This window comes from Falco punctatus (genome assembly GCF_963210335.1).
Source record: "Falco punctatus genome assembly, chromosome: 6".
Lineage (NCBI taxonomy): Eukaryota > Metazoa > Chordata > Aves > Falconiformes > Falconidae > Falco > Falco punctatus.
The window spans coordinates 44705695-44719314 of NC_137585.1; the positions used below are offsets into that span (position 1 = coordinate 44705695).

The 13620-nt window shown below is 39.1% G+C and overlaps 2 protein-coding genes across 7 annotated transcripts in view; one reads left to right on the forward strand and one right to left on the reverse strand.

Moving 5' to 3' along the window:
* Positions 1-661: 661 nt before the first annotated feature.
* Positions 662-9736, forward strand: MRPL42 (mitochondrial ribosomal protein L42). Of its 3 annotated transcripts, XR_013929097.1 has the most exons (7): positions 662-1055; positions 2389-2493; positions 4823-4886; positions 5814-5898; positions 7175-7338; positions 8606-8713; positions 9609-9736. XR_013929097.1 is itself a non-coding variant. In XM_080393331.1 (6 exons), exons 1-6 carry the CDS (start codon positions 677-679, stop codon positions 8603-8605), a joined length of 813 nt encoding a protein of 270 aa, XP_080249457.1. In that variant the 5' UTR covers positions 662-676; the 3' UTR covers positions 8606-8723. The 3 variants fall into 3 exon arrangements, 2 of the variants coding, with proteins under 2 accessions (XP_080249457.1, XP_080249456.1); XM_080393331.1 differs by lacking the exon at positions 9609-9736 and having other exon boundaries at positions 8590-8723; XM_080393330.1 differs by lacking the exon at positions 9609-9736 and having other exon boundaries at positions 8606-8723.
* LOC308066278 (uncharacterized protein) overlaps positions 2500-13620 on the reverse strand; it is a 78130-nt gene continuing 67009 nt past the window's right edge. For 2 of the 4 annotated variants that reach the window (XR_013929098.1, XM_080393341.1), the window contains exon 3: positions 2500-4318. Coding sequence is in view for 1 of the 4 variants with exons in the window: in XM_080393341.1 (XP_080249467.1) it covers positions 4219-4318 (100 nt within the window). In the remaining 3 variants the exon portion in view is untranslated. Of the gene's footprint in view, positions 4319-12642; positions 12723-13620 lie in introns of those variants that run through there. The other 2 variants (XR_013929099.1, XM_080393346.1) reach the window with 1 other exon arrangement.

Consider the following 13620-nt stretch of genomic DNA (forward strand, 5'->3'; position numbering starts at 1 on the left):
ATTACCAGAAAAGATGCAATGATTTGAAGTTACCTGGAAGAGGTCACAGCTTTTTCAAGAGGTCTCTTGTCCACAACTCTCCAGAGGAGTAATTCTGTGAAAGGAACTGAAACACAGCTGGCTGATCTGATTTAGAGATGCTTCATGAGCATGTGAGAGTTCATGGTGCTGGAGCCATTTCAGGTACTACAGCAAGTCAGATAATTGAATTTTGTTTATACTTCTTGTCTTTTATCAGTGTTGTGTAAATACAACATTGTTTTTTAAACACTTTGTGACTCAGTCTTTGAAAGAAGCAAAGCAAGTAGCCCCAGAGCAGCAGCGTGCCTGAGGCGTTCAGGTGAGCTTTCTGCATGCCTTAAAGATCTCAAATGTGCTATTTCACGTACATAAAAGCCGGGCCTTCCCAGTGGAAAGGTATTACAGGCACTGTGAAACGTTGGCAGGCTGAAGAGAGGGAGCTGCTGCAGCCGTTGTGTAACTTAACCTGGAAAGCAAGCAGGCAGTGCTCACAGGCTTGTGAAATTGTCATTTGTCACATGTCAGAGATGCCCCTTCAAATTACAGGATTAGAAGGGGTTATTTTTCAGCTAGTCTAACAGGACGACATACGTTGTATTTCGGGGCGCGCTGCCCCCCGAAACTCCCTCAGCACAGGGACCGCCAGCCAGCACGGATGGCGGGCTGGAGCGGCCGCCGTCCGCCCGCTCCCCCGGGCCCGGCCCGGCCCGGCCCACCGCCATCAGGGCCCGGCCCGGCGCGGCGGGGCCGCCCCCACCAGCCAAGGAGCGTCTCGCTGGCCGCGGCAGCCGCATTTCGGAGCGCCTCAGGGTTCGTTGCCGGTGTCGGGACGGCCCTGGGCGGGGAGGGAGGCGGAGAGGGAGGCGACGACCGCGCCCGCGCCCCGCCAGAGGAGGCCCGCACTGCGTGTCCCGGCGTGCCGCGGGGCCAGCCGCCGCCGGAACCGGAAAGGAACCGGAAGGGTACTAGGTGCCGCTTCCGGCAGTGTGGCCGTCGGTGGGCGGCCGTGAGGGGACGCGGCGGTGTCCGCACAGGTAACAGCAGCGCCGTGGCGGCCGGGGGGGGGCGGCCGGGCTCCCTCCCTCCCTCCGGGTTGCAGCGCCCGTGTCCGCGGGCCGGGCCGGGCCGGGCCGCCGAGGGCCCGGCTGCTTCGCCGGAGGGTCGCTCCGTGCAGCACTGCCCCGGCCCCCCTTGTTTCTGTAGTTAATGACAATGTGTGCCCGGCTGATGCAGGGGAACTGCAGGCTAGGCCTCCGAAACGGGCCGGAGGAAGAGAGTTTATATACTTTCGGAAGGATTAAATCGCTGTCTTTCGCCCTCGGGTTTTGCTTGTTTGTTGTTTTTTCTTTTAATAGCCTGCAGATCCATGTGCAGTCTGCGGGATGGGAATGCCCCGATTTAAACTGTAGTGATCCTTGAGGCGAGGCCGAGAATGGGCCGGTGCTTGAACCCTGTCCTTTGACAAGGTGGTCCAGATCCCCCATATTCCACACACCTTTTTTATTAATGAGCTTTCAGAGGCATGTTATGAGCAGCTCTGTAGATGGTGTGTTAGTGTTTGCTAACTTCAGCAGCACTTGTCACAGGTAAAGAAAATGATGACTAATAATTTTTCAAAATTTGAAAAAACACATTTCTGGTGATGTTCTTAAGTGCTAAATATGAAGTAGTTTTAAAGATGTATTGTTGCTTTTTTCTTTTTTTTTTTTATAAGTATGTCTTTAAACTGCCTCCAGTTAAGTTTTTTTAAAGATTCTCTTTGAAGCAATTTTTTTTTCTGTAGGCAGTGAAAACTTAAGATGTTTATATGTGTTGTTCTGCCTCTGTGCAATTTGGGGTAATATTTAAGGTATTCTAAATGGTGTTTCATAGCTTTTAGGTGTATTGCTTTTGAGATGGATGAAACCAACTGCTCTGTTTGACTACAGCAAGTGTTATTTCTAAGTACTTCTATTTTTATACTGGGTAATGATATTGACATTGTGAACAAAAAAAGCATATTTCAGGTATAACTCTTGTGACTTGCACAGAAGGAAGGATGCAAAACTTAAGTAGGTGAGTACCAGTAGAAAAACTGAGAAGATCCAAGCTTGGAAACTTGAAAAAAGTTAAAAGATGTACCTTTAAGTAAATAAAGTCTTGTACTGCATTTGGCTATTAAGGAGGCAGGTACCAGGCTCTTAAATAATAAGGACTTCTAAACAACTGACAAATAATGATTAATATACTGCACACATTTTATTTATCCTTAAGATTTCAAGAAATTAAATTATTGGTCTTTTGTACCCTTTTGTTATGAAACTGGTTTCTTTCAGAGGTTGTTCTGGAGAAAAAAAGGATGTGGTGTCTGAATTCTGTCTTGTCCAGGACTGATTTCTTCTGCTGTCAGCATGGCAATGTCAGTTAGAGCTGTGTGGTCCAGCTTGTTCTGGATGCGTTCAGTAGCAACCTGTAAGCAGACCCCACTGCAGAGTAAGTAGTGATGAAACCAGAAGTCCTATACTAAAACTTGTTCTTTGAGAGTTTATTACTGTACTTTTTAAGGTAATGGAAGCATGTAAATGAATTTTTATTTGAACGGAATCAAGTCTGCTATTCCATATTCTCTGCTAATAATAAGAGAATATCTTGGTTTGTTTTTGTTTTCTTTTAAAGCATCCATGGTCCATATATGGTGCTTCTTTAACTTATTAACTAGCTTGTAAATACCACCCTCTTGTCACTGTTTGAATTTGAAGATTTATTTTTCAGACTTAGTGGTGAGAAAAGACTACAGTAAAATTTCATTATTTAACATATAGAACAAGTGAAAACAGGCAATATTATTTCTTAAGATTTTTGTCCATGTTTTAGATGTCAATAGAAAGATGTAGGGGAGATAGTAAAGGTAGTAAAGAGTTTGGAAAATATAATGGACATGTTACATTTTAGAGGTTAGTGAGCAAAAGGGGAAAGAAATATTAGGAAGAAATACAAACTATTTGCAGGAATATTTTACCAGAACTCAATTTTTTAGTAAATAAGAATGGCTTAATTGGAAGAACTGAAGCACTAACAAAAATTCTAAATTTAAGAATTTTATATTTTAAATAGATATAGCTAATACATTTAAATATATAAATTTAAGAATTTTGCATCTAAAATATTTATTAGAGGAAGATAGCCACAGAAAAGTTTCTACTTGGTTCTGTCAGCTTTCCCAATTTTGACACACTGAATGCTCTCCCCCTCTGTTATGAACAGCCAAGAAAAATCCTGTTTGTATTAAAACTATGGTCAACATAAAACAACATGTTAGAAAAAAGTTGAAACCTTTTTATGACTTGAAAACAGAACACTCAGAACATGCTAAGACTTAGTTCTTATGGTCATAATTTGGTCTTTAAAGCGTAGTGGTAGAAGAAGCTTCACTGGACTCAGAAACTTACATATGGATTTGTGTCAGGTTCTAGCAGTAAAGGAAGGGGTTTGCCAGTACAAGTCAACTACAGGCAGCTCCTAGGCCCACCTTAGGCGTGCACACCTATATGGTTGTGGAAGGCAAGATGCCCACGGTATGGTTCCTATGTAAGGGACTGTTACTGTTTAACACCTTACATCAGGTTTACAGTTGGACTTGATCTTAAATGTCTTTTCCAACCTAAATGATTCTATGATTCTATAAAAAAAATCGGAATAGATCATGGGAAAGCTCAGTTGGAAGGCACTCTGGGTGGTGTGTGGTCCAACCTCCTGTTCAAAGCAGGCTCAGCTCTGCAGTCATACCGGCTTGCTCAGGGCTTTGTCCAGCTGGGTCTTTTAAGTCTCCAAGGACAGAGGCAGCGCAGACCTGTCAGGGCCCCGGTCCTGTTGGTTGGCTGTCCTCATGAGGAAAACATTTCTCTACATATCCAGTCAACCTCTCGTTCCAGCTTATGGGTTTTGTTTCATGTCCTCCTGCCATGCAGCACTGTGAACAGACTGGTTCCCTCACCTCAGTAACCTCATACATAGTCACTGGGGGCTGCTGTTGGGTATCCCCAAAACTTTCTCTGCTCCAGGCGGAGCCAGCTCCAGTCCCTCAGCCTTTCCCCACAGGGCAGGTGCTGCAGCCCCTGACCGTCTTGGCAGGCCTTTGCTGAACTCATTCGAGTTTGTCGAGGCCCCAAAATGGCTGTAGTACCTAGATGTGGTCTAACAGGTGCTGAGTAGAGGGAGCTAATCCCTTCCTTCATTGTGCTTAGTACAGTCCTGGATGCTGTTGGCCTTCGTTACTACTTGTAATTCTTGTGATTGCTTTCCTTGGAGCAACAGGAACCTGGGGAAAGGGGTGAAGTTGTCTAGTATTATAGCAGTCAAGACATTATAGTTCTGTCTTTTGTATACCATATATAGCAGTGGCCAGTGAAGTACAAATTTGATTTTTATAGTAAATATTGCTATGAATGAAGTTATGATCTTCCTGGTAAGTCAGAACGTAATGTTCTTTGCATATATAAAGAACGTACTGTAGTGGTGGAATCTATAGGTATTTTGTTCGTACTGTGATTTTTCTTAGGAAAACAATGAAATTGAAAAGGTAAATGCAGGCTGTAGCCTCTTAGATACTTTATTTTTTTATTGCTCTAGAAATCTGTGTAGTAAAGTGAACTTCTGTTTAGACAGTATTTGGGTTTTGTTAATCTAGAACTGAGGATTCCCCAGTTGAGACTTGGAAGAGAATGAAAATATAAACACTCTTAAATTTGGCACAGCTCTGCTTGTTTTTACATTAGTGTTCTAGTTACTTGCTTTTTTTTACTTGCTTTTTTTTGTTTTGCAGATGGAGCTATGCATCGTGCTTGCCATAAATCTACATATTCAGTTCTCCCTGAAGACTACAATTGGTACTTCAATGTGTGCCCTTTCCATGTGACGTTTATTCCAGGGCTGCTTTCTGTGTTGCGAAGTTGTCATATAGTGATACCAAATACATCTTCTACCAGTTTTGAATATAAGCAATTTTTAACTAAAGTACTGTTTCCGATCATAATGATTGTGAAGTTAATATTTTAAAAAAAAATGAGTAACGAAAAATCATACAGGACTCATACTAAACATGGTGATGATCCCAGTACGCCTTCAGTTTTGTTTGTGGAAGCGCAAAATTAGCTAAGGAAGTAATCTTTATTGATGTTTGTTGTTAAGACAAAGTCCAGGTATCTTTGTGCTACCACATGGGAAACTTTTGTAGAAACCAGAAAAGATGATACAAATATAGTGAGAAACACAGCGCCCGTGCCATTCAAGGCTTTAGGAAGCTAATGTGTTAAAGGAAGGGGAAGGAAGGCGAGAAAGTCATGTTCCCTCAAGGAACCTCTAAGTAGGACTTTTTCTTCAACATGCTTATTATCTTTTACCAAATACAAAAGTTGGAACCCCAAACAGAGCTTTGTTTCCTATTCTTTCTTCTGTAGGTGCCATACTTCTTACAAAGGCATGTTGTCCTAGAGATCATTATCTCCATCTGTTGCTACAGTTTTATATGCAATTATTCAAAGTGTTAAAGATTTTTTTTCCAACCCATATTTCCAGCTATCTTTAATACTTTATTTTAGCCCTTGTTTTGCTCTCCATCCAAAAAAGAAACGTGAAGATGGCTGGGAGAAAAAAAATGCAAGTTCAGATCAAGTATTTGTGACCCTTATTTATAGAAGATTCTTAAGAATTTGTAATTGCAGGGTCAAATATAGTTTTCTATGGGACTTGGGCTGCTCAGGTTTTCTGAAAATTGTAGGGGGTATATCTAAGAGTGTAAGTTTTTATTTTTATAGCAAAGTGGAACTTGCGGTGACATCAGATTTGAAGACAATTGTCTGCTACCACCCTTCGCTTGAGATTCCATACGAGCATACAAAAGTATGTCCAAATTTACACATTTATATTTCTTTCTCTTGTAAAGGCATAAGTAGTTCATAATTTTGAGTCTTTAGGGCATCTTTTTTAAAATTTTAAATGCTGAGGTACTTTTTAGTACATGATCAGTGTATCTGTGAAGTGAATGATGAATGTGTAGTTGCTGCCATGAGGAGGACCTTATTCTCAGTTGAACTGAGGGAAAATTGGAGAGTAAGAAATGCTCAGATATCACAGCATATCGTAACTGAAATAGAATTAAATGAGGCACTTAGATACTACAGAGAAAACTAGTGTCTGTCTGAGCACTCCTCAGGATGTTTGGGATGCATGTTATAGTTCAAACGTCCTACTGCGTACAGATGCTGCAGACTGGGCAAGAGGATATAAAGTGCTGCTGCTGTTTTCAGCTAGAGCTTTAAATTTCGTTCAGTGCTCTGGGTTCATAAATGCCACAAAAAACTTTAAATATTTTGTTTTTATCTATTAGTAGTACTTCCAATGTGTTCTTTACACTGATGAAAGTAAGTCTAGATAAACTTTTCTAGTGTACACTTTTCGTTTTGATTTCCAGTTCTCATGTACTAGTGTGCTAGTAAAATATTGCAAATGGTAACTGTGTTGCTGATGTACCCAATGTGAAAATTCTCCATTGAAAACTTAAAAAGTTTTAGCACTGTTTGCCTGCAAGTTGTGTACTGGTATTTTTAAATTTCAGTTGCATGTCTGTTGGGGAAAAACGGGTGTAAAAGACTAAAACAAGGAAAAACGTTTGTAATGGTGCTAGTAGTTAGGTTTCAGGTTAAGAACAAACATCCTGGTCTTAGCAGATGCACAAACGATTAGGAAGTGACATTCTTCTCTAAGGTGCACATAATCTAAAAGCCTTTTTAGTGATGATTGTCACTATGAATAAATTTCTACATAGGAATAATGTAGGTACTTTTGTATTAGTAGAACTGAGGCTTATGATTCAGCTGGTGAATTGTAAGGATGAGATCAGCAATAATGATGACAGCAGTGCTGATTTTAGGGTTAGGATAATCAGCTGTAGCACCTGGGGTAATTAGATGTTTCTAGACATCTGCTGCACAGTGGTGTGGTTTTGTTTTGGGCAGGCGGGGGCGGTGGTAAATGGCCTTTACAATTACAAGCATTCTTCTGTATTCCATTGGTTTCAGCTGTTAAAGGTAAATTGTAATGCTATCTATGTAGCTTGGCTTTTTGTTTTTCTCAAAAAAAGGAGAAAAAGGAAATATATGCACTACTGTTTTTATAGCCCGTACCGCGGCCAGATCCAGTGAATAATAAAGAAGAAACCCTTGATCAAGTTTTGAAATCCAGATTGAATGAAAAAGATCTAAAGAACAATAGTGGTCCTACAATTGAAGAGCTCAGCAAAATGTTTTACACAACAAAACATCGCTGGTATCCTGTGGGACAGTAAGTATTTTCTTTTCAATGTTTGTTCCTTTTAGAGGTCAAGGGAAATACAGGAATAATTTAATGACCAGCTTCAACCTAGGATAAGTCATGTGAGAGAAGATACTGTCAGCACATGGGCTACTACATAAAATCTTAAATGCAGTGTTATGTAAATGGAAGACTATTTCATAAGGTTTTTTAACACTGCCCCTTTGCTAGCCTTTGCCACTTTTTTTTTTTTTGATAAAATCTATCGCAGAGTAGAATTTTTTTCATACAATCTAGTTAGCTACTGGTTCAGGTCGTTTATTAAAGTTGCCTAAGAGAATCTATTCTGTAAAATACCCTCAATGGACATACCCAAATACAGCTTGGAAACATGCATTGTTTATTCTTTATCAACTTCTCAGGAAAAAAGACTTACTGGGGTGATTCTCAGATGAAAAAACAGTAGAGGTTTTTCATGTGAAATGGTGAAAAGTGCACTTTAGCGTGCCTTGTATTCAGAAAGCTAGGAGGAGGAGACGGGCAAATATGGATCACTGAGCTTAAAGAGGAGCTATATACATTCAGATATACTAATGGAAACATGGCATTCTGGTTTGTGTTGCTCCTTTCTAGTCTATGTTACTACATTTTTTGGTAGCTGCTTATTTTATAGCTATGGAGACTTGATACAGGCAGAATTTTTTTAGTCCACAGAAAATTTTTTAATTACTGTGTTTTGAGTGTAGATAAAAGGAATGAAATGATAGGACTTTCTATGGCCAAAGGGTAGCTGCAACTTAAATGAGCATCCAAGAGGATCTTCCTTGTTTTAGGGTGGGTAATTAAGAGGGAAGTAGGGATAGCTTGTTGTTGTGAATAATTTGGTTTTTAGTTTGTCTGCAAAATATTATGCTATTTAACATACAGTCTGGCACAACTCCTTTAGATATCAAGTCTCTTTGTTCTGTAGCAATCACTTTAGCCAAAGGAAAAGCTGACCATGTAATAAAATTAACTTCACAGAAAGGATTAAGAATAAACAGCAGCCTTTGTACCTATTCAGGCTGTAGAACTGATTGTATTATTGCGTGCTTGTAGCAGATGTAGCAATAGAAATGAGTAGCATTATGTAACTCCATGAACAGAGAGGACAATCTAATGAGTGGTCATGGGTTGTGCTCATGTATCTTGCGTTTCTCTTACTTGTGTAAGCTCAGGTTACTTGCTGGGTGCAAAAATATCAGAAAATCAAAGACTGTCCAAAGCTTGCATTCTCTGCAGCCTTTTTTTCTTCTAGATACCACAGAAGACGCAAGAATCCTAATCCTCCTAAAGATCGATAATTAAGATAACTTCTTGTTCGTCAGCGCTTTGCTGTTGATCTTTATTGGAAATAAAAATTACAGTAAGTGAGATGTTTGGCAATTCTGTGTGAGTGCTATAACAAAAACATGTTTAATTAAATTTGACTGTTATTTTCTACTTCATCATCTAGCTGACAGAAAAACATCAAAACTGCACTAGTAAGGATTCAGTGAAGGCTGTTGTACAGTCAGCAAATGTGCTAGTCATAAATTGGGTGTAACAGGTGACAGAATGCTCTGATTAAACTCAGTCAGAGGCTTATTGAAGTGGATGCATGAAGTCATGTCAAAATGGGAAGTCTAGAACTAGACATGTGGGGTTTAGTGTTATTTTGGGAGATTTTTAAAATTTTTTTTGGTACCTGGTAACCCAAATGCAGGTGTGTTTCAATACTGAGATATTAATGAGATAGTATTAATGAAAAATATTATGTGAGGTATTTACAAAACCGATGGAATAGTTTTGCTTCTTCTATTAACTTGCAAGATAGCCGATTCCCTGTTTAACCCTACATCAGCCAAGTGATTCTATTTAAGCCTGTTGTCCTATATTGAAAACTGGCCAACTTGTAGACTTAGTAACTTGTCCTTCTAAGTCACCCAGTATTCCTAAATATCTGAGGTAACTTCCGTGTGCGTTTGGGGCAGGTGGGTATTTTCATTTTTTAATCCCACCCCAACTACTGTTCAGTGAGGATGCTATGTTCATATAAATCAGAATAACTGTAGCTCGGGCAGGAGTGTTTTGCCTCAGCAAGGTTATCAGTGAAGACTCACAGCTCTTTATAGCTCACCTAGGTGGAAGGATTGGCCCTTGAATATATAAAATACTTCAAAGACATTTGGCTTGATTCTACTTCATAGATTCAGAATTTATAGTGCTTAAATGTTTCTGCTATTAGAATATTTTATGTCATCTAGCATATTTTTTCTCAGGAAAAGGAGATCCTTTACTCCAGTCTACAATTTTAGGCATCAGACTTCTGATAGAAAGAGCTGGCTTAGAACATTGTGCCTCTGCAGAGATCCCAGTGACTTCATAATGTCTCCTAAGGAGATCCTTATACATAATTAAAAAATAATTATCCCATATATGTAATTAATTTTGATTGTATTTCCTTTCTAAAGCAACTTTGGTAAGCTAGGAAGGTTCTCGTTTCTTCTGTTAGTTTAATTTTGCCAGCATGTGATACCTACAGATTTTGCTCGGAGTACCTCAGAAAGTCTCTAATCCTGTCATTGTTAGTATAAAACATACTTGCTTTTCTGAGGTTATTACCAAATAACCTTTTTTCCTTTAATTTCCTTAACACGATGTTGGATGTGTGTAAAAAGTCTGCCTCTAAATACTTCTGGAAAATTTTATGTGAAGCTAGTTGAAGTATTTATCTTGGTATTATTTTTAAAAATACATTTTTAAATCCAAATGCCAGTTAGCTGATAATGGCTTATCATGGCAGAGCATGGAATCATTTTGCGTACTCTTTCAGTTAAGATATCTGAGTCCATGTTTAAGCCTACACCAGCCAAATTATTTTGGCTCCACGTTATACTATATGTTGCTTGTGTGATAACAAACGCGGTATCATGAAGGAATGTCTATTGTGTCTATGAAAAGGACCACTGCTTATTCTGCAAGTTCAATTGCATGAAAACGGTCATTTTTTTCTGCCTAGAATATAACCTTAAAAAAAAGTCTTTAGTGATTTGCAGTACAACAGATTTTAGTATTTTCATCTATTTATGGCGCCTGGTACTGATACGGGTCCTTAAGTGAGAAGCTTACATCTCATGTTTAGAGTTTTGTTACATTCCACTGCATAAAATCAAGCCCTCTTTATTTTTGTAAAACTGAGACCTAGTATGTCACTGTTCAACTTTACACCAGTGTAAAAAGAGATATCCTTGGACTAATTTAAACTTTCAGTTATTTTTCCCCCTTCTCCCTGATGCTTTTGCTTATCGCTGCCTAATACTATTAAGGCATTTTGCTTTACAGAAACCTTGTTACCACATTTGTCTTTTCTTGCCTGTCAAACCCTGTTTGTGATCAAACATCCACAATCACTGTAGAAATGGTGGATTTCTCAATGTTTCCCAAGCATTTCTGGATGCTTTTCAGGCATTTTGAGGCCTAAAAAATCTATGATGTGCTGGACTGCTGTGTTTAAAGTACTACGTCTTCTGACCAGCTACTGGAAACTGAGTCTAAAACATGTTCCCTACATATACCCTCTGCCATTTTGTTGCTACGGTAATTCGTAAAATTGGTTTTTTAAAATCTTTCCCTGCATTACACTGCCGCTCAGTCTTTCTATGCTCTCATCTACTAAATCTTTCTTCTGGGTCATCTGAAGCATGACTTAATTAAAATCCTACTCTCTCAGTAATTCCAAGCTGTTCCCCTGATTTTCTAGTCTTGGACATCTACATAAAGCTGTCTTTATCTGTTTCTCTTCACTTAAACTTGGAATTAGAAATCCATCCATTTGATTCTTGTCCCACTTTATGCAAAAGAATCATCCCTTTGAAAGTTAATCTGGGATTTCTTATTTTCTGTTGCTCTTGGTCTTTGTAATTGAAAACCTAAGTTGCATAAAATTTACAATGTTGTTAAGTCTGCTCTGGGGTCTTTGTATCCAGTTTTAGGCGCTTACCCATTTGCTTTGTATCTAGTAGTTACTAAGTGTTTCAGACCTTATTAGGCTCACTGCTGTAGGTAGTATACAGTTGGGTATGTATTTTTTTTTTTTTTATTGTGTCACTAAGTCCTCTCGGGCTTTGCTATTAGAAAACTGTCTCAATTAAGTAGCAAAAACTTTGTCTTCAATTCAGACCACTTAAATAGCAGTTCAATCTATCTCGATGTCCTAGTGAAAAGTTCTTTCGCTTCCTCTAGTTAGACCTGAATTAAAAAAGGAAGCATGCAAAAACCAAAACAGGTTTTTGCCTTTTCTATGTGCAAATTATGTTGTTCTGCAGATTCTTGGTCCTACCACCAGGAGGCAGTCTTGCACAGTAACGCAACTGGATTTGCTTGAAACCATAGAGGATGTAGCTATAGCATCACACTTAACACTACTCGAGACATGCATTAGTGGTTCTTTACTTAAATTTTTAAGTACTGAAAAAAGGAACTCCCTAGCAGGCTTGAAAGTGGTTGGATTCAAAGGGTCAGTGCTTCTTTTGTGGAACTTGCCTATTTGCTTTGCTTTCACTTTTGTAATGTGCAGCAGAGATGTATATTCACACCGAAACAAACCTCACCCTCCCGGTTTTGAAAACATGAGCCAATAGTGGAGCAGTAATGGGACGCAACAGCCACATCCAAGTTGCATGGCTTTACGCTTCAGTTCCTCATGGCTGTAATGCAGGGAGCAGTTATCCACCCACCCCTTCCTGCCCCTCCAGTTGTTCAGTCCTGCAAGAAAGGTCTCTTCCTGTCTGTTTACTGTTGTAATAGATCTGAATTTCAGCTGCCGCGTCTCAATTCTGCTGTACCAGAATAAACCACTGCAGCAGCGATGCTAAAAGTCCCAGTGATGATTGCTATTTAAAGCCAACTCTACATTTCTCAGTTACTCCAATCTGTATGAATTTTAGCAGCTGCTCTGTGGTAATTTCTCACATGCTCATTCCATCCTCAAACCCAGTACCAAGTGATAGAATGAAGATATGAAATAGGTGTAGGTTGCATTCCTATTCTGTAATAAAGGATGTGTACTTTGTTTTAATGCAATAATATAAAAAAATTGACTTAAAATAAGCCCACTGGTCACAGGAATAAATGTCAGACAAATTGTGTACCCACGATATGTAAAAGTTGGATTCATCTCCAGGACTGAGATGGGTACTAATTAGACATCTAAGCTTGAGTTAATCTTTGTAGGCTCTTCTTACAGTCAATTGACACAAAAAAGTACTGACGCAAGGCAGCTGATTTTATTTTAAAATTTTATTGTCTAGAATACATGACACGAATTTTTCACTGGAGGTGCTTTTTGCTTCTCCTCTATAAAGGGAGGATGAAGCTTAGCTGAGATTCAGGTGCTTGCATTAGAGAAAATAAAAGCAGGTTTGGGTTTTTTTTAATTCAAGAGAGCATATATGTAAAAGAAAAATACTCCACTTAATTTTAATACAAAAACGTTTTTGCTGTTTCTGCTAGGCTTCAGTAGCATGCAGTCCACATACAGGAACTCTGTTTTCTATATAGAGTAATTCACACACATTTAATTTGTAATTTTGAGTAAACTGTGTATAGGATTTTAATTTCACCTCCTTAAATGTAATCAACCCTCCAATGTTAAAAGATAATACTTGAGCTGTTATTTTTTTTGTTCCATTTGGTGCGTAGTCACAGGAGAAATAAGGTAATTGCTTATTTTATCTATAGCACCTCTTCTAATGAGCTTATGATTGCAACCATACCTCTAGGTCCTTCTAGAAAAATGAACACAATAAATCATAATTTACTGGGTAATTTGCACAGAATTATCTGAATATTTAAATACAATTTACGCAGAGTATTAGTTCCCCTGTATGTAACTACAGCTGTTAGGACACTGCTCATCAGAAGATGGGAGTTATGTGGAAGCTGCATAAACCAAACGGCATGTTTGGTCAGCAATTTTCATTGCATGGCTTCTGGAGAAGTAAAAGTTTATGGCCTGGAGTACCACTTTATTAAGTGTCATGATGTAGGTGAGAAACGATAATCCATGTATCACAAAGCTCTTCATCACCTAGAGGCACCACAGGAGGTTGGAATGGCCAACAGAACTGAGCAAGTTTGTCAACTACTCTTTCTGAAAAATCAAGTAATAAGTACAAAACCCAGTTGTGCTTATATTCAGCTTTACTGCTTGTCAAGTCTTGGCTCAGAGGCAGTTTACCATTTTTAAATAAGGCCAGTTCTGACTGCTACCAAAGCTTATAATTCCTTGGC

Bases quoted from the DNA above. Each gene is read 5' to 3' on its own strand.
- MRPL42 (XM_080393330.1), top strand. From the start codon at position 677: ATGGCGGGCTGGAGCGGCCGCCGTCCGCCCGCTCCCCCGGGCCCGGCC. The intron at 5,899-7,174 runs GTATGTCCAAAT...CTGTTTTTATAG, and splicing joins TTCCATACGAGCATACAAAA to CCCGTACCGCGGCCAGATCC. The intron at 7,339-8,605 runs GTAAGTATTTTC...TTTTTCTTCTAG, and splicing joins CGCTGGTATCCTGTGGGACA to ATACCACAGAAGACGCAAGA.